Source organism: Carcharodon carcharias, chromosome 16 (genome assembly GCF_017639515.1).
Source record: "Carcharodon carcharias isolate sCarCar2 chromosome 16, sCarCar2.pri, whole genome shotgun sequence".
In the NCBI taxonomy this organism is placed as follows: domain Eukaryota; kingdom Metazoa; phylum Chordata; class Chondrichthyes; order Lamniformes; family Lamnidae; genus Carcharodon; species Carcharodon carcharias.
The window spans coordinates 17368019-17388847 of record NC_054482.1 but is presented as its reverse complement, the minus strand read 5'-3'; the positions used below and the strand labels follow the sequence as shown (position 1 = coordinate 17388847).

At 43.5% G+C, this 20829-nt stretch overlaps 1 protein-coding gene and 1 long non-coding RNA gene across 5 annotated transcripts in view; one reads left to right on the top strand and one right to left on the bottom strand.

Annotated features, from left to right (window-relative positions):
* Nucleotides 1-5367: 5367 nt before the first annotated feature.
* Nucleotides 5368-19294, bottom strand: LOC121289447. 2 transcript variants are annotated; one of them, XR_005945564.1, is made up of 3 exons: nucleotides 19135-19294; nucleotides 11733-11829; nucleotides 5368-5427 (listed from the first exon to the last, which is right to left on the bottom strand). It is a non-coding gene; the product is annotated as an uncharacterized LOC121289447 (long non-coding RNA). The 2 variants fall into 2 exon arrangements; XR_005945565.1 differs by lacking the exon at nucleotides 19135-19294 and adding an exon at nucleotides 18200-18313.
* lhx4 (LIM homeobox 4) overlaps nucleotides 18735-20829 on the top strand; it is a 326165-nt gene continuing 324070 nt past the window's right edge. Inside the window, exon 1 of one of the 3 annotated variants that reach the window (XM_041208942.1) lies at nucleotides 18735-19053. In XM_041208942.1, coding sequence (XP_041064876.1) covers nucleotides 18807-19053 — 247 coding nt within the window. In that variant the 5' untranslated portion in view covers nucleotides 18735-18806. The remainder of the gene's footprint in view (nucleotides 19054-20829) is intronic. The other 2 variants (XM_041208941.1, XM_041208943.1) reach the window with 2 other exon arrangements.

Sequence of the window (20829 nt, the reverse complement as noted above, 5' to 3'; positions counted from 1 at the left end):
TTCAAAACACTAGTTTTAGACCCTTTCTTCTCTGGTTTAAACTGGATGTGGAATTCAATCGTATTTTGATCACTACTACCTGGGGGTGCCTTCACTATGAGGTCATTAATTAATCCTGTCTCACTGCATGTTACCAAGTCTAGTACAGCCTTCTCTCTGATTGGCTCTAGAACATATTGCTCTAAGGAACAATCCCAAAAAAACTCTATGAACTCATCATCCAGGCCAGCTTTGCCAGTCTAGTTCTTACAATCAATACGTAGATTGAAATCACCAATGATATTCACCATACTTTTCTCACAAGCTCCCATTCTTTCTTCCTGTATACCCCGGCCCATTGAATGATTACTGATCGGGGGCCGGTAAACCACTCCCACTTCTTACCTTTATTATTTCTCTACCCAAACCAATTCTACGTCTTGATCTCTAGAACTAAGGTCATCCCTCTTGATTGCACCAAAGAACATACTAGCTTCTTGTCTTTCCAGATGTCATGTACCCTTGAATACTCAGGTCCCAGTCTTTGTCATCTTGCAGCCCTGTCTCTGAATTGGCTATCAGATCATAGATATTTATTTTAATTTGTGCAATCATTTCACCTGATTTGTTACAAATGCTACATGCATTTAGACACAGTGCCTTAGTTCTGTCGTTTTAATATTTTTGTAACCCCTCGCCTTATCTGCTGGTGCACATTTAAGTTTGTTCATTCTGTTCCTTCCTGCCATGCTCCAATCATCATTTCCCTTATTCCTACCTTGCTCTCTTGGCTTCTCTTCCCTATTTCATTGATCACATCTCCCCAAACTTGATCCCCCACCCCCACTTTCATCCATACAAGCTGTTGGACAATTGCAAGGGCTGAGGCTCCTCCACTTCTACCTTCTTAATCCCCTTACCAGCCTCACCAGCAGTCACACCCTCCGGTCCCTGACCACTGACCAAATCAGAAGATCCTAAGGGGTGTGAGTGCCACCTGGAATAAAATGTCCAGGCAACTTTCTGCCTCCCTGGTGCATCATAGTCTCCAGCTCAGTGACTCTGAGCAGAAGATCCTCAAGCCTTACTGCAGATGTGTTTGTCTTGGATCAGTCTGGTATCCATGAGTTACCATGTTCCACAGCCTTCCACATCACCTGCTCTGCCATATTTATTAGGTGTTAATTAATTAATTTTATTAATTACTTTATAATTACTAAATTATACTACTCATGATAACCTTACTACTATATATACACCCTACTGATACAAATAAAACCTTGCAATTATAAATAAATTGCCAGTTTTGCAAGATAAACGAGCAAAATCAATGGATACGCATCAGCCAATCACCTACTTGCTTCCCTGTAATGTCATACATTGAGTTTTCTCTTAAAACACAGGTTCTGACTGGAAACTTGTTCCAGGATAGACCCTTCTGACTCTCGGAGTGAATCCCACTCTGCACTCTTAGCTCTCACTGTTCTCTTTGGCTCTCGGAGTGAATCCCGCTCTCTGCGCTCTTAGCTCTCACTGTTCTCTTTGGCTCTCGGAGTGAATCCCGCTCTCTGCGCTCTTAGCTCTCACTGTTCTCTTTGGCTCTCGGAGTGAATCCCGCTCTCTGCGCTCTTAGCCTCCGCTTTTCTTGCTGACCCTCAGAGCGAACTATTTACCATTATGCTATTTTGAAGGGAACATTCGTGATAAATATTTATTCCTTGTTGAGTCCCATTTTACCAAGAAAATCATTTTGGAAAATACTTGAATCTTATGTTTACACACCAAATCATGAGTTTCCTTTTTTTTCTCAGTTTCTACTGTATTGTCATGAGGCTATGCCCCTTTGTTTTTGAAAATATGATTTTTCAACTTTCAACTGACTGGAAATTTTGCAATTTCAAATGAGAGAGCAAACTGCTTACAAGTGCAAGGCCACCTTCCAATGTGGAGGTGAAAAACAAACAAATTGCCCTCAAAGGATTGCAAAGAGAGAGCCATTTCCTATTATAGTTATATTATAATTCAGACTCCCAATGGAACTCATCATTTTTATTAGGAAGAGACATTAAAATGCAAAGTGCTGGATATTGAAACAATGGCTGTCACAGACAGACACACCCAAAACACTTTGGACATGCTCAATGCTAGAAGTATTTCAGGGCAAGATTGCCAGCCAGAAAGAGAGATTACAAGAAAGTTTTCAGCAGATGAGAGAGGCTGAAAGGGTCTCTCTCTTTCTCTCTCTGTATTTCTCTTTTGGAACAAGTGTATTACCTGGTTCGGAAGCCGATTTTACTAGAAATCTACCAGCAAACTGAGATCTCATGATTGCAACACCATCTACATCTGACTGCATCCACGAAACCAGCTAATCCAAATTGGCCACAATATTTAACAATCTATACCTCAAGGACAATCAAAGGACACTTAACCATATAGTATTTTAACTTTCTTTTATTGGACTCTAACCTCCCCATATCTGTGTGTGTGTATGTGTGTGTGTGTGTTTGTGTGTGTGTTTGTTTGTGTGCGTGTGTGTTTGTGTGTGTGTCTTAGCATGAATGACTGCATAAGGGCTGAATGCTTCATGTTGTGTTTTTATTATTTTCTCAGGTTTAGTGCTTAATAACTTTCCTCTTTGTTCAACTCAAGAAAACCTTTGCTTGATTGGCTCCTTATTGCTCACAGCTTAAATTGTTAAACACATTTTGGATTTGGAAAAGGCATATCCTCGTGAAAAATAAAATTAAACCTTTGTTTTGAGCAACCGGGGAGGTTGAATAGAAGGGGAGTCAGTTCACCCCTTCTCACCTGGTCATAGCAAAATTGGGGGTTCATCTGCAAATTGCTTCCACAGGCAGCTGAAAGAATTGGAGTGGGAAAATAAATTGTTCCTTCAAAAATAATTTTAAAATGGCAAAAAGTTTTCTTGGGTCTGCAATACTAAAGTGCTAAAATGTCCACCTTCAATGTCAATGTTTTCATTAACAGGGTGAGATAAGTGGCAAGAAGTTAAGGGTGTTGTCCTTGGAAGAACCAATTGGTGTAGTTAAGCACTGAGAGGTGGAGTCCCACCCGAAAGCCAAAAAAACTGAAATTTTAAAATGGGTGGCAAGAGGTGGGAATTGAGGACATTGAAACAGATAAGTTAGAGGCAGAAAAATTAAGGTTGGATCAGTGGAAATTGGAACTGGGATTTCAGTAAGGGGAAAAAGAGAGAGAGAGAAACAAGAATGGAAGGAGAGAGGATTCCAAGAAAGGGAAAAAGGAAGGAGTTTAAATTAAAACAACTCGAATTGAGAAGGGAGGATCCCATTGTATCCATTGAAGACATCCCTACTTCAGACTTAAGGGCTTGTTAAGGAATATAGAGGCTGTTAGGTGAAATTTCTTTTATTATTCAATCCATGGGATGTGGGCTTCACTGACTGGGCCAGCATTTATTGCCCATCCCTAATTGCCCTTCAGTAGGTAGTGGTGAGCTGCCTTCTTGAACCGCTGCAATCCATGTGGTGTAGGTACACCCACAGCGCTGTTAAGGAAGGAGTTCCCGGATTTTGACACAGCAACAGTGAAGGAACGGCAATATATTTCCAAGTCAGGCTGGTGAGTGACTTGGAGGGGAACTTCCAGGTGGTGGTGTTCCCATCTATTTGCTGCCCTTGTCCTTCTAGGTGATAGTGGTCATGAGTTTAGAAGATGCTGTCTAATGAGCCTTGGTTAATTCCTCCAGTGCATCTTGTAGATGGTACACACTGCTACTACTGTGCGTCGGTGGTGGAGCGAGTGAATGTTTGTGGATGTGGTGCCAATCAAGCTTCTTGAGTGTTGTAGGAACTGCACTCATCCAGGCAAGTGGCGAGTATTCCATCATGCTCCTAACTTGTGCCTTGTATGATGGTGGGCAGGCTTTGGGGAGTCAAGAGGTGAGTTACTCATGAGTTATTCGTCACAATTCCTAGCCTCTGACTTGCTCTTGTAGCCACAGTATTTATATGGCTAGTCCAGTTCAATTTCTGATCAATGGTAACCTCCAGGATGTTGATATTAGGGGATTCAGTGATGGCAATGCCATTGAACCTCCAGGGGCAATGGTTGGATTCTCTCTTGTTGGAGATGGTCATTGCCTGACACTTGTGTGGCACGAATGTTACTTACCACTTGTCAGCCCAAGCTGGGATATTGCCCAGATCTTGCTGCATTTGGACATGGACTGCTTCAATATCTGAGGAGTTGTGAATGGTGCTGAACATTGTGCAATCATCAGCGAATATCCCCACTTCTGACTTCATGATGGAAGGAAGATCATTGATGGAGCAGCTGAAGATGATTGGGCCAAGGACACTACCCTGAGGAACTCCTGCAGTGATGCCCTAGAGCTGAGATGACTGATTTCTAACAACCACAACCATCTTCCTTTGTGCTAGGTATGACCCCAAGCAGTGGAGAGATTTCCCCCTAATTCCCATTGACTCCAGTTTTGCTATCAAATATTGATATAATTAGGTGGAAGATAGATAATTAGGTCAATTTCAGATATAATTAGGACATTACACTTTAGGAATAAAGATTCTCTGAATACAAATTAATTTAAGCAGAAAAGGGTTGAAAGTTTCACCCCCACAGGGACATCTCTGATCCTTGGCTTAAAAAATATGGGCATAACCTAATGTTCTTAGGATTTGTTGGTATTTCTTTAAGAGCTTTTGAACATAGAATAATGTGGCACACACGGAGGGAGACAGTGGTATAGTGGTATTTTTGCTGGATTAGTAATCCAGAGACCCAAGCTAATAATCTGGGGACATGGGTTCAAATCGCACCATGGCAGCTGGTGGAGCTTGAATTCAGTTAATAAATCTACGATATAAAGCTAGCTTCAAGTGATGGGGACCATGAAACTATCATTGATTGTCACAAAAACCCATCTGGTTCACTAATGTCCTTTAGGGAAGGGAATCTACCATCCTTAGCTGGTCTGGTTTACATGTAACTCCAGACTCACAGCAATGCAGTTGACTCTTAACTGCCCTCTGAAAGGACCTAGCAAGCCATTCAGTTAAAGGGCAACAAATGCTGGCCTTGCCAGCGATGCCCACATTCCATGAAAGAATAAAGAAAAAAAACACCATTACGGGAAAAACGGAATATGTAGGTTCTGTCTATTTCATAATTGGAATGATATAGCTTTTAGCAAAAGGAATGTGCAAATGGTATCGATATTCATTCATATCAGTTTTATCTGTAATTTGGCAACATCAATATTTTAACATTTGAAAAAAGATTTCATTTGAACCTAGTACTAGATATGACCAATATCTTGTAAACTATTATCAATCAATTTAAGATTATCAATAACAGAAATGGAACATCACGTATCATCCTTACAAGAGGACGTGTAATAGATCCTAGTTGAAGCATATGGAAATGTTTTAGCCTTTGGATGACCTATAGGAGAAAAAGATTAAGGAACTTATTTAACCATTCTTTTAAAAAATTTAAAAGTCTTTTTAAAAGATACAGATTATGAAACAAGTAAACTAATTATCAGGATTGTTACTCTTAAACATTACAAACATTTTTGACCAGATAAAAGCTCACAAATTCATAATGAGAGACTTTCCAACAATTAAATAATTTATCAATAATAGAGAATGATTATAGCCTTATAAAGATAACAAAAAAGCGTTGAACCTGCACAAAAAGGTAACATCCACATTTTCAAAAGACGATCTAATCAAATTAGGAACAATATAAAGACAGGATATTCACCATTGAAAACTCACAGTTTGAAATCCTCAATTCAATGCTCCTCACTGGAATAGGGCCTAACGCATAATTAAATACTTCTACCCTCAATTAAGAAGAGGTGTCTTGCTAAGCAGACCGCTTGCTACTTGGGGAATTTAAGGTAACACCTTACTTTAGATTTTGATCGATATTCCAAGATATTTTGACTGTAGCATTATAAAGGTTTAACTTTTAAATTTTATATTAGAACTAAGATTGTATGTGGAATTTTCCAGTCCCGGCTGTTGGCAGGATCTTCTGGTCCCACGGGAGTCAATGGGCTTTTGGCTGGCTCACCACAACAGCCGCAGCCGGAAAATCCTGCCCTATTTTTTCCTTTTTAGGAAAATCCTGCCCTATTTTATAATCTTTAATGTTGTGATGTACTTAGCCACTTAAAGTGTATTGCATGTTCAGTTCTTTAAGAAATTTTTAAATAAATTAGTAAAATATGAAGTCCCATCTTGTATTCTGTAGACAACTCCATAGAATCCCTCTAAGTGGGGAGGTACATTATTGAAGAGAGACTCCCAGATCGTTATAATATCCAGGAACCTTGAGGGAGAAATAGATCATCTCTTCAGTGTCAAACAAGTGTTTGTGAGGACTAACCTTAAGTGGAGGTAATTATCAGGGAAGTGGTCCTGATCTAGAATGACCACATAAGGGGTTCAAGATGGTGCTCAAAGTGTTCTCAGTTGTTCCAGACTCCTAAAATAATGTTTGTGTATTTTATATTTTTAAGTGTAGAAGGACTGTTTTACTGCCAGTGTTAATAAGATGCAGGTTTAAGTACCTAGAGATGGCAAACGCCTGATTACGGTTTGTAGAATTTAAATCAGGACCCCCTCGAATTAATATTGGGGTTTGGAAATTTCTTTTAAATTTCTGTTTAAATCCTAACCAAGATTAGGTCCTGGCATAATGGCAAATGGTGAGGGGGTTGGCTTAGTCTTTCAGTTGATCCCACAACTTGTTTCAGCAGAACAAATAATGTTATTCCAATATACCACCTCAGGATCAGGTGATTGTCTTTGCAATAGAAGGTTTTGATGCAGATGGTGCATGGTACTATTGTGGTTCATCCCCAGGGTGAGGGAATCAAATGGATCTGATGGGATAATCAGACTGATTCCCGGACCCACAAAATTTTTGAATGATAAAGTGCATGCCTGCACAAGTGGGTGACCTGATGGCTGGTGCACGACAGGGTGGGGGTGTTCATGGTAGGATCGTAGATCCAGGATGTCCCTATATTTGTGGCAGCCATGGGTTTCAAATGAGATGGCTCCCTTATAATTAAGTTTAGTGAACAAAATCTGCAGGAGAATTACAGACAGCTAATGATCCATTATATTCAATGCAGATATGCACTTGCTCAGTCTTATGTGAATGCTGCAGCAGCTGGACCTGCTGCAGCTGTGTGCCAGCCCTGCAGCCACAGATTACACCACTAGGCAATGTAAATCTTAACTCTATGCCATATGTGGTAAATCCAGGAACACCAACCAGGGCAAAGCAAATTGATAATTGATAAATGCGGGAGGTGGTGGTGCAGTGCTAGTGTCGCTGGACTAGTACTCCAGATGTTCAGGGTAATGCTCTGGGGACCTGGGTTCAAATCCTACCATCTGCCAATGGTAGTTTGAATTCAATAAAAAAAGCTGGAATTAAAAGTCTAATGATGACCACAAAACCATTGTTGATTGTTGTAAAAACCCATCTGGTTCATTAATGTCCTTCGGGGAAGGAAACCTGGTCAGTCCTACATGTGATTCCAGGCCCACAAGCAATATGGTTGACTCTTTAATGCCTGCTGAAATGGCCTAGCAAGCCTCAATTCTCAAGGGCAGTTAGGGATGGGCAATAAATGCTGGCCCAACCAGTGATGCCCACATCCCATGAATGAGTTTTTAAAAACTTGAAACCCCTATTTATCCGGTGCGACAACCGGATTCAAAGTTATGCTCATGTCCTTACAGCAACTCGGGGAGGGCACGTTATGGGGTCAATTTAGGAAGCCCTTCAAAGTACAGTCAGGCCAAATGGCTTAGTAGCTGCCTACCGAATAGGCAACATTCTTACACAGGACAATTGGGATAATGGTTACGGCTGTCTGGCCAACCAGTATGAGAATGCAGCCCTTAGACAGGCCTGTGAGGGTGCTCTGAGTGCTTATCCTAATGACCAACAGAGTTGGGATAATATTGAATGCATTATCCACTTAAATCATGAACTGTTAGACCTGTCCTAAATGAAGCCCATAGAGAATCTAGGCCCTAAAGATAAAAACACTGCGGACAATGTCTGTTGCCCAGTGACCAGGCCAGCATCAGCCCCGGGTTCCTACTCATTCCGGTCAATCATAGGCACGTGCTTTTGCACCTCCAGATGGGCGTCTTGGTCGGTCTGTGCCCCCAACTCACCAAGAATGCCTGCGGCACTCCTCTCCTATGAGATTGGGTAGGTATGAGAGCACACCTCGCAGGGACAGCAGAGACCACTGACATCTTTATGGGGGTGACTTTTACACTGGCCATGACTATCACAGGGCTATGAGGGGGTTCAAGGCAGATTGCGCCAGGGATCAAAAATGCTCCCGACAGGGCTGGCGTCCACCCCAAGGGGCTGATCAATGTGACTGTAAGCCTCTTGTTAGACCACCTCAAGGGTCAGAGAAGAATGAAACTCCTAAAAAGGGGCATGGCCTTTGAGTAAAGTGATCAGAACTGAGGAAAAATTTGACAACCAGGATTCTGCAGAATACAATTCTCAGGATTGAAGGGCTGGCACCTGGCCAGGGTTTTTTGAATTCTCTTTGCCCTGCAACCCTACCCAATGATGAGCAAGTAAAAACTCTGTTTCAAATGGAAGCCGATAATACCAGAATGGATCCTGCGCGTATATGTACTAAGTGGGCAGATTCGGTGAGCCCAATTTATCAGCTATCATTAGGGGGATTTGCTCAATGTCTAGAGGGGAGAGGTAAAGGTCTCCTAGAGCAGCTTATTAGTAAATACTACCCTTATTTACAAAACAAAAATAAAAATAAAAATCGAGTCTGTATGACTCTTCAACAGAACTAAGTAAAAATAGAAGAGAGGTGAAATATAAGCTGGTTTAAGGTGGGGTGGGACAAGTAGAGCTGGATAGAGGGCCAGTGATAGATGGAGATAGCCAAAAGACGTCATAGACAAAATACAAAGAGGTGTTGAAGGTAGTGATATTATCTAAGGAATGTGCTGATTAAGGGTAGAAAGCAGGACAAGCAAGGTACAGATAGTCCTAGTGAGGGGTGGGGTAAAGGAATCGAAATAGGTTAAAAGGTAGAGATAAAACAATGGATGGAAATACATTTAAAAATAATGGAAATAGGTGGGAAAAGAAAAATCTATATAAATTATTGGGAAAAAAGGGGCGGATTGGAAAGGGGGTGGGGATGGAGGAGAGAGTTCATGATCTAAAATTGTTGAACTCAATATTCAGTCCAGAAGGCTGTAAAGTCCCTAGTCAGAAGATGAGGTTCTGTTTCTCCAGTTTGCGTTGAGCTTCACTGGAGCAATGCAGCAAGCCAAGGACAGACATGTGGGCATGAGAGCAGGGTGGAGTGTTGAAATGGCAAGCGACAGGGAGGTCTGGGTCATGCTTGCTGACAGACCAAAGGTGTTCTGCAAAGCGGTCACCCAGTCTGCGTTTGGTTTCTCCAATGTAGAGGAAACCGCATTGGGCGCAACGAATGCACTAGACTAAATTGAGGGAAGTGCAAGTGAAATGCTGCTTCACTTGAGTGTTTGGGCCCTTGGACGGTGAGGAGAGGGGAAGTAAAGGGGCAGGTGTTGCACCTTCTGCGGCTGCATGGGAAGGTGCCATGGGAGGGGATTGAGGAGTAGGGGGTGATGGAGGAGTGGACCAGGGTGTAACGGAGGGAACGATGCCTACGGAATGCCACCGGGGGGGGGGTGAAGGGAAGATGTGTTTGGGGTGGCATCATGCTGGAGTTGGCGGAAATGGCGGAGGATTATCCTTTGAATGTGGAGGCTGGTGGGGGGATAAGTGAGGACAAGTGAGGACATGTTTCTGGGAGGGAGAGGAAGGTGTGAGGGCAGATGCACAGGAGTTGGCTGGACACGGTTGAGGGCCCTGTCAACCACCATGGGTGGAAAACCTTGGTTAAGGAAGAAGGAAGACATGTCAGAGGAACTGTTTTTGAAAGTGGCATCATCAGAACAGGTGCGACGGAGGCGAAAGTACTGAGAGAATGGGATGGAGTCCTTATAGGAAGTGGGGTGTGAGGAGCTGTAATCGAGGTAGTTGGTGGGCTTGTAATGGATATTGGTGGACAGTCTATCACCAGAAATTGAGACAGAGAGGTCAAGGAAGGGAAGGGAAGTGTCGAAGATGGACCATGTGAAAATGATGGAGGGGTGAAAATTGGAAGCAAAATTAATAAATTTTTCCAGGTCCAGATGAGAGCATGAAGCAGCACCAAAACTGTCACCAATGTACCAGAGAAAGAGTTGTGGGAGGGGGCCAGAGTAGGACTGGAACAAAGAATGTTCCACATATCCCATAAAGAGACAGGCATAACTGGGACCCATGCGGGTACCCATAGCCACACTTTTTATTTGGAGGAAGTGAGAGGAGTTTAAGGTAAAATTGTTCAGTGAGAACAAGTTCAGACAGACGGAGGAGAGTAGTGGTGGATGGGGATTGTTCGGGCCTCTGTTTGAGGAAGAAGTGGAGAGCCCTCAGACCATCCTGGTGGGGGATGGAGGTGTAAAGGGATTGGACGTCCATGGTGAAGAGGAGGCGGTTGGAGCCAGGGAACTGGAAATTGTTGATATGATGTAGGGTGTCAGAGGAATCACAAATGTAGGTGGGAAGGGACTGGACAAGGGGAGAGAGAAGGGAGTCAAGATAACGAGAAGTGAGTTCCGTGGGGCAGGAACAGGCTGACACGATCGGTCTGCCAGGACAGTCCTGTTTGTGGATTTTGGGTGGGAGGTAGAAGTGGGCTGTCCAACCTATCCATTACTTCCCACCTATTTCCATTATTTTTAAATGTATTTCCATGCATTGTTTTATTTCGATTCCTTCACCCAACCCCCACTAGGGCTATCTGTACCTCACTTGTCCTGCTTTCTACCCTTAATTAGCACATTCCTTAGATAATATCACCACCTTCAGTATCTTTGTTCTTTTGTCTATAACATCTTTTGGTTATCTCCACCTATCACTGGCCCTCTATCCAGCTCAACCTGTCCCAACCCCCCTTAAACCAGCTTATATTTCACCTCTCTTCTATTTTTGCTTAGTTCTGTTGAAGAGTCATACGGACTCGAAACATTAACTGTGTTCCTCTCCGCAGATGCTGCCAGACCTGCTGAGTTTTTCCACGTATTTTTATTTTTATTTTGGATTTCCAGCATCTGCAGTTTTTTGTTTCTACCCTTATTTACAATGTCATCCAAATCAACGTGGCAAGATAAGTATACAGCCTCGCTCTCTTGATACAGGTTGACACAAACCCAGCAAACAGTGGACCATTCAAGATATCAAAGGGAAATTGGATCTTCTCAATATTATTAGACATTTATAAGAACAAGATGCCCTAATCAAAATGCCTTCTAGAATAATTCACCTTTGTTTAGCGTCCCTAAACCTGATGGCAGGTGGAGATTAGTGGTTGATTAAACAGCCCTGTATAAAGTTCCAGCAACACACATTGCTCAACAACAGAATTCTAATGCCCTTCTCTCCAGTATAAAAAGAAAAGGACATAAATTCTGCATTGACTTCGCAAATTGCTTTTGGTCACACCCAAGAAACTATTTGGCAGAAAACAGCAATGGCTGCATCTGATGGCTCTGTATTGCTGGATCAGATTGCCCCAGGGATATCAAAATAGCTCTGTTCTTTTCTCTACACTTTATAGATATTTTAAAAGACTTGCCTAATGTTACCTCTAATTTGGACAACATCTATGTTTCACGCAATGATCTCCATGACCACTTGAACGTTGTTGACATGGCTTTATCCCAGCTCACTGCTGCTTGATATCTGAGCAACATAAATAAGAGTCAGTTCATCAGGGAGGAAGTAGATTTTCTTAGCCTCTGTATAACCGGGAATGGTAAGGGGTTAACTCATTCCTATGAAGAAGAAGTAGCCACAATACAACACCCAAGAACTCTGAAAAGTCTGCAGGCGAGATTAGGACTTCTTAACTTTGCTAGGTCTTTTACACCGCACTTTGCCGAGCTCTCAGTACCTCTGTTTGCTAGAGTGGGTGCAGCGACGAAAAGCCCATTCATTTCTTCCCCAGATGATTACTCAAAGTTACAGCAACTGTGCTGTGATGTTGGAGCGGACGGGTTTCCACAAGAAACAGATACACTTTATAACAGAGAGCTTTTCAGGTGCTCTCGTCAGGAAGCCCCACCCCCCGGATTGCCCGCGCTCAAGGCTCATTGGTCGGACCATCCCGGAAAATCATGTGACCCCTGATAGCCAGCAGGAGAGGCTATACCCAAAGTTACTACAGGCAGGATGTTACATCCCATGAAAGCAATAATCTTACAGATGGACAGGCAAAATGTGCAGCCTGTATGTCACCCCTCGAGAGGGGCCTGCCACTGCTGGTGCCATCACCAGGGCAGAAAGGGCAGCTAATGAGGAACTGATTCGGCTATTAGACCTGATAAAAGAGAATCCGATAGGTTATCCATCAAAGGGTATTGAAGGCGGGTACATGTTCCATCCCCTTATATCAGGTGCACCTGGAGTGCAAACTTGTGTCAGGACCGGTGACTGTGGGAGTCGTCCCCAGTTTGCCCATGGATTGATTCGACCTTCTTCTCAGCAATGATCAAAAGTGATAACCTCCCCAGTAATCTCAGAAATGATGACTGAGGTTAGGGAGGCAAAACAGCTGCAGGCGAAAGTGACTGGCATTTTCCCTGACTGTGTGGTATTCAGTCTATGGCCAGACAAACACTGTCAGAGCAGGCTTAATTGGCACTGTAGACAGGTGACCTTACTGCCTGGGTATCTGAGACCCTTCCTGGGAGTCTAGGGGACCCTGAGGAGGTAATAAGTAGATCTTCCTTGGTTGCAACTCAGTAAGTCAACCCATTGTTAAAAAAGTTAGCCCAGGCTGTCCAAACTGAAGCTAAGTCAGAGGCAATTCCTGAATGCTACTACATTAAAAATGAGGTACTGATGAGGAAGTGGAGACCTCCTCACAGACCTGCACATGAGGAGCGGACTGTGGTCCACCAGGTATGGTGCTGCCGAAGTACTGCGGGGAAATATTATGATTAGTACATAAAATCCTGATGGCTGGGCATGTTGGTATATGAAAGACCCAAGCCCAAATCAGCCAGCATTTTTACTGGCCACACATCCACAGGGATGTAGTAAGGTTTTGTAGAACCTGCCACACCTGCCAGGTTGTGGGGGAACCCCAGCCTGCAATAAAACCTGCACCTATGATTCCCGTGTCAGCTTTTGGGGAACCATTCAGCAAGGTGCTAGTGGGCTGTGTAGGGCCCCTGCCCAAACAAAAGGAGGCTACCAGTATACTCTTACCATCATGGATGTGGCTACCCATTTCCCAGAAGCCGTTCACCTGAGAACCATAGCTGCCAAAACAGTGGTGGGGGAATTAACACAATTCCTAACCAGGTTTGGTCTGCTCACTGAGATCCAGCTGGATCAAGGCTCAAACCTTATGTCCTGAATCTTCCAGGAAGTCATGGGCAACCTGGGCGTGACCCATCTGAAGTCCTCAGCCTATCAGACCCCCAGACCCTCAAATCAATGACCAGGGAATGCTGCCACGAGTGCCCCCATGACTGGCATAAAGGGCTAGGTTTTCTTCTGTTCACTACCAGGGACTCACCCTATGAGTCCACCAGTTTTACTCCGTTTGAATTAGTTTACAGCCACCAAGGTCCTCTGAAACTCCTCAAGGAGAGATTTTTAGAACAAAAGGAGGAAGTGTCCATGTTAGACTACGTAACAGCATTCTCTGAGCAACTCATGAGAGCCTGTGATGTGGCCTGAGAACATTTCAAGGTGCCCCAGACAGCTATGAAAAAACAGGCATACGTGTCAGGGCCCGAACCTTTCAGCCAGGAGACTGTGTTAGTGCTCCTACCGATGCTGGGTGAACACTTAAAAGTCCGGTTCATTGACCTGTACAGAGTAGCGAAGAAGCTTGAGGAAATAAACTATCTAATGGACATCCCAGATTGCAGCAAAAAGCAAAGGCTGTGTCATGTCAACATAAGATAATATCACAGCCAAGAAGGGGACAAGCAGGTAACAGACTGTCCAATAACAACAGGTCTGGAGAGGGAGAGGAACAGTGAGGATGAACTGGAGGGAGACGTGTGTGAAGCCCACATTGAACACCCTACTGTCCAACTAGCAAACACAGAAACTCTAGTAAATTTGGACCATATTCACCCACTTAAATGCAGAAAGGTGAAGAAAGCTGACAAGGCTGCTTACTGCACCTGTAGGGACAACCCAGAACGCACCACTTTAGCTGTGGCAGTGGGAGAGGCCCCTCCCATAAGGCAACATTCCTATCGTCTAGGCCCAGAAAAGCTGGCCTAGGTTCAGGAGGAGATTAATTACGTGCTGGAGCACCAAATAATAGAGCCTTGCAGCAGGAACTGGAGCTCCCTAGCTGTGCTCGTGCCCAAGCCAGAAGGCTCCACAAGGTTCTGCATTGACTATCAAAAGGATAATGCAGTGGCCAGAGCTGACTCCTACCTGCTAGCCGGAAGACTGCAAAGATAGGGTCAGTAATGCAGCCTACATTACAAAGACAGATTTACTCAAGGGATGCTGGCAAGTTCCCTTGACTGTCCACGTGAAGGAGATCTCCACCTTTGTGATTCTGGATGGGTTGTACCAGTGTCAAGCTATGCCACTTGGACTCCGAAATGCTCCAGCCACCTTCCAAAGACTGATGAACTCAGTAGTCGCAGGCTTATCCAATTGTATTGTGCTCCTAGGAGACCCCCCTAGTGTACAGTGGCACCTGGGAAATTCACTTAGAGCAAATGGAAGCCCTCTTCCAGAAATTAGTCAGCTATAGTCACAGTGATCGATCTCATACAGAACAAGCTCAATCAGGCTCAGGTGACCTACCCAAGACAGGTGGTGGGTCAAGGACAAGTACTTTTTACTACCCAGAGCTGCAAAGGTACAAGCAGTGGTGCAGTTTCCCATTCCCATAACAAAAAGGGAAGTCATGAGAATTTTAGGGATGTGTGGTTTCTACCACAAGCTCGTCCCAAACTTCAGCAGCCTGGCTGCCCCACTGAGAGGCCTCCTACAGAAAAAAGCAAAAGTAGTATGGACCGAGAAATGCCAACTTTTGAGAAACTGAAAGCCATTTAATAAACAAACCAGTGCTAGCAGCTCCAGATTTTAGGCAAGCATTTAAAGTAGCCATTGATGCTAGTGACTTCAGGGTAGGAGCTGTCCTCCTCCAGGAGGACGAATCAGAGATAAAGAGACCAATCAAGTACTTCTCCAAAAAATCAAACAAACATCAGAAACGGTATTTGACAGTAGAAAAAAAGCCCTAGGTTAAATAGTGGCTCTCAAACATGTTGAGATATATGTCCAAACTAGATATGGAGAGACCACAGCCTCTACTGATCACAGCTCTTTAACCTTTGTCGAGAAATTCAAAATTCAGAATGCAAGGTTATTTCATTAGAGTTTGTTTCTCCAACCATATCACGTAAAAATCACCCACATAGCAGGGAATTGAATATAATTATGTACACCCTGCCCAGAACGTAAAGAGACCTAGTTAGAACTGTTCGGATAATCCAGGCCAAAGCTAAGAGAATGAATAGGAGTGAATGTGTTTTTTATTTGTTTTATATTCTTTTCATACCTTGTAATCAAATGAGAGTGAACCAATTTCATTTTATTTTGTGTTGTAAAGGTGTCACAAGGCTATCCCTCTTTATTTATGAAATATGATTTTTCAACTTTCAACTGACTGGAAATTTTGCAATTTCAAATGGGACAGAACAAACACTTAAAAATGCAAGACCACCTTCCAAGGTGAAGGTGACATTCAAGCAAATCACTCTCAGGGGAGTGCAAAGAGAGAGACGTTTCCTATAATTCAGAGACCCATTGAAACTCATCACTGTCTAAGGAAGAGACAATAAAATGCAAAGTGCTGGATATTGAAACAATGGTTTCCGCCGGAAGACCCACCCAAAACCCCATGGAAATACACAATAGGTGAAGTATTTCAGGGCAAGACTGCTAGTCACAGCAGAGAGAGATTGCAAGAAAGTTTTCAGCAGAAGAGACAGTCTGAAAGGGGTTCTCTCTCTCTCAGAACAAGAGTATTACCCGGCTTGGAAGCCAACTTTACTAGAAATCTACTAGTGTGCTAAGATCTCATAACATCTGACTGCATCCACAAAACCAGCTAATCCAAGTTGCTCACAACATTTAACAATCTACACCTCAAGGTTAATCAAAGGACACCTCCCAATATATTCTTTTAACTTTTTTTTAGACTCTAACTTCCCTTATCTCTGATACCTGTGTGTGTGTCTACGTGTGTATGTTTGTGTGTGAGCACAAATGACTGTGAGGGCCGAATGCTTGACATCACGTTTTTATTACTTTTTTCTCAAGTTTAATGGCTGATAAATCTACTCTTTCTTTAACACCAGAAAACCTTGTTTTATTGGCTCCTTGTGACTCACAGCTTAAATAGTTAAGTACATTTTGGATTCGGAAAAGGCTTTTTCTCATAAAAAAGGAACTTAAACCTTTATTGCGACTAACCGAGGAGATTGAATAGAGAGGGAGCCAGTTCACCCCTTCTCACCTGGTCATAACCACACATCAACTAAATCTGTAAAATCTCAGTAAATAAAAATGCCTGTGATCTACAAAATGGCATCCATGACAAGAAGTGAATATATTATGGCCAAGGTCACAACTAGACCACTGTCTCATTGCTGAAATAAAATTAGTACAAAGTCCCATGGAGGCGCTAGCAACCTAATTCATTGATTGCAGTTCATTTATTAAATTGTCCTTAAAGAAATATATGTTGAAAAGAATTATGAGTAAAATGTCTATCTTGTTAAGTTAATATTTCTTTTTTTAATCCTGTTATTAGAAACATAGAAACTAGGAGCAGGAGTAGGCCATTTGGCCCTTCGAGCCTGCTCCACCATTCATTATGATCATGGCTGATCATCCAACACAATAGCCTGCTCCCACTTTCTCCCCATATCTTTTGATCCCTTTCACCACAAGAGCTATATCTATAGAAACATAGAAATTTTGTTATTAGCTCTTGTTAATGGGAATAAAATGCATGCATTCAGCAGAACAAATTCAAACAAAACAAATATGGTGTGGAATCAGTCATTGTGCCACCAGTTTTCTGTCATTGGATGCTCAGATGTTGTCTGAGTGATATGTTGCGGCCAAGTTGAGGGTTGCTAATTCTGGTTACACGTACTCTTGGAGATTTCGTCACAAAGCTTCCCACCTCTGACAGTTCCACCTCCATTGGCTGGCTCACACATCCATCATTGTGGCACATCTCCAATTAATTTTGTAACTAATACATAAAGGTATTCAATTAAAACCAAAAAAAGGCTTCATTTAATGACCCCTTCCCACTATCCCAATGGGCTGGCAACCTGAACCCAGCCTCCGCAGCATTATCCTGTGTACCCTGCTGGAAATTCCATTTATGTGGGTTTCAAGTGAGGGCAGATTGTCCTGGGCTGCAGTTCCCTCCATGGTGGAATAGGCTCCGAATACTGATGGACAGCATAAAAATACATGTTTATCAAATCCCACTTTTGTTGTGAAGAAATGCAGAAAGCAAATCACAGGGTTAGGATAGGACTAGGCCATGGTTCCCTTCATACCTACTTCACCATTCAACTAGATCATGGCTGATCTGTATGTCAGCTGTTTCTTTGCTCCATATTCCATTATATCCTTCCCCATCAGTCTTGAACATTTCAATTGACTCAAATGTCCAAACTTTTTGGAGAATAGATTTCCAGGTTCCCAATACTCTTTATGTGAAAAATTGCTTCCCGATTTCACTCCTCATTCTAATTTTATGGCTTTTGCCCCTGTCCTGGTTCCACCACTTGAGGGAGTAGATTCTCTCTGTCTACCTGAATCCCTTTATCATCTCAAATACCATCAAAACACATAATTCTGTCAGCCTGGGTGATGTTAAATTGCTGCATAGCTCCCATCCTATATCTCCTACACACACACAAAGAGGCTTGTCACTTTGTCACCTACTCTGACTAGACTGCCTTGCCTTCTGGGTGATCTGAATTGGTCAGTGAAGGTGGGTAGCAAGTGCCATAGACTTATATGGAAAGTACATCACCATTCGGCTCAAATGGTCCACAGCCGGTCTTTATGCTCCACACGAGCCTCTTCCCACTCAACTTCATCCACCCTAACTGGATAACCTTCTATTGCTTTCTCCCATGTGTGTTTAACCGACTTCCCCAGAGCATCTCAACTCCTTGTGGTAGTGAGTTCCTCGTCCTAATCACTCTTTGGGGGGGGGGGGGGGGGGGGGGTGAAGTTTGTCCTGAAATGTCATATTATCAATGAAATCCGAGAGCTTTAAAATCCAAGAAGCAACGAATAAACTTTTATGGAGAGCTTGTGTGTGTGAATGTGAAAAGATTGTATGGGGTCTCTGGAATTATAATTGTAAATATGTAATACACTTTAATGGGCTGCACACGATAACCGGAGGTGATCTTTGTACTGTCTGTACAGGGTCAGATGTAAATATATTACAGGGGAATAATTAAATGAGATACAAATGTGTTGATAAGATTATTTCCTCTGTGCACAAGATCTGACCTGGGGGATTTTTTTTTAAGTTAAAAACAAACCCCGCTCCTCCCTCTGACTTCCCGCACGTAGACAATGTTGTTTGGTGAGGGTTAGAGGTCGGTCTGTTGCCGGATTCCTCAGACATGGCGCAGCGCTGGGATGCGGTGTTCGTGTCTTTAGCGGCGATTTCCCTGTTGGGAATGCCGGTCGCAGTGACCGGAGCCGGGCTTTACTCTCCGGGCGACCAGGTCACCATCCTGGACACGGACAACTTCGACAGGATTCTATACAACTCCAGCAATGCCTGGCTGGTGGAGTTCTACGCCTCCTGGTGCGGACACTGCATCAACTTCGTTCCCGTGTGGAAAGCGCTGGCGAGCGATATCAAAGGTTTGGGCTGTGACTTGTATTCGTCTGCAGTGTGTGTGTGTGTGTGTGTTAGAGGCGGACAGGCAGCAACTTCAACCCTACCAGCTGTGGGAGCTGCTCCTGCAACGGACTGTGAACTGCAGCCTCGTGTTTTCCTGCATTGTAACCAGGTGGGGTTACTGAATACTCTCCCTCTAGCCCTCAGTCATCGTGCTTTTAGATACTGTTGTCCATTAAGTTGCTCCCAGTACTGTGGGGGAGGGGGAGGTGGATGAGATGGTCCCAGTGATACCAGTCCCAGCCCCCAGCTGCAGGACCCTGTCTCCAAAACCCCCGGGAAGTGATTGTGTCAACTCCCACCGCCCCCACCTGGTTATGGTCATATTGAGAATGTTGGGAAATATTCAACATTTTTGACTGCCCTCTGGCTACTTATTAGCAGAGCCCCACTAGAAACTATGTATGTGTAAAACTTAACAAACCAACCTAACTCAAACAAGAGCTTTGTCATTTGTGTCTGAAAATTGTTGGAATCCAAGGTTTCATATGTGGTCCTTTGCAGCGAACACAGAGCTTTCTGTGTCGGTTCTTTTTACAAGCATACGATGGTCCCTTGAAGTCATAAATCTGATTAAGAAAGGTTTCACACATCATGGCCAACTGTCCTGAATGTGTAAGACCACTTGTTTATTGGGATGGTACAGCCTGACACATACTGATGTGTCTTACTGACAGTTCCTGGAGTAATATCTGATGTCTGCCACAGTCTAAACACAGCAAAAGCTGCTCTACGCCAAATAATCCCTCCTTTCTACCAGCTACCCCCACGCCCCCCCGCCGCCAAAATAAATGTCCTGATTCCCAGCCTGCTGGACTGGGCTGCAAAACAGAGTATAGTGTCAGTCAAAGCAGGCATACACAACTGATCAGTCTGGAGGAGGCAATCACACAGTCATATAGAAAGACGGGGTGAAATAGGGCAGTGGGGCGAGTGTGAGAGAGGTAAATGGGAAGAGCTGGGGCAATGGGTATGATTGAGGGGCTGAGGGATCAAGGAGGGAAAAATGAGAGAAAAGCAAAAATAAAAGCAAAAAACTGCGGATGCTGGAAATCCAAAACAAAAACAAAAATACCTGGAAAAACTCAGCAGGTCTGGCAGCATCTGCAAGAGAGGAACACAGTTAACGTTTCGAGTCCGAATGACTCTTCATGAGAACTAAGGAAAAATAGAAAAGGGGTGAAATTTAAGCTGGTTTGGGGGTGGGGGGGGGAGGTGGGGATGGTGGTGTGGAACAGGTAGAGCTGGATAGAGGGACAGTGATAGGTGGAGATGTCATAGATAAAAGGACAAAGAGGTGTTGATGGTGGTGATATTATGTAAGGAATGTGCTAATGGTGACATTAAGGGTAGAAAGCAGAATGAGCAAGGTACAAATAGCCCTAGTGGGGGTGGGGTGGGGGGAAGGGATTGAAATAGGCTAAAAGGTAGAGATAAAACAATGGATGGAAATACATTTAAAAATAATGGAAATAGGTGGGAATGAGAGAATCTGCAACTTGGGTGGGAGAGTAGGGAGTAGCAGAAAGTGAGAAGGCTGCAGTGGGAAGGGGATGTCAGAGATGTATAAAAAAAGTGTCCACCGAAAATAATTATGCCGAATGATTCACGAGAAAGATAATGAAACAGCTGTACAAAGACCGGAGAAAAGATTCTCAGTTGGTGCCTGAGAAACATCTTAACGCTTCATATAAAGCACTTTTGAAGTGTAGTCACGATAGTTCATTGGCAGATGAAGC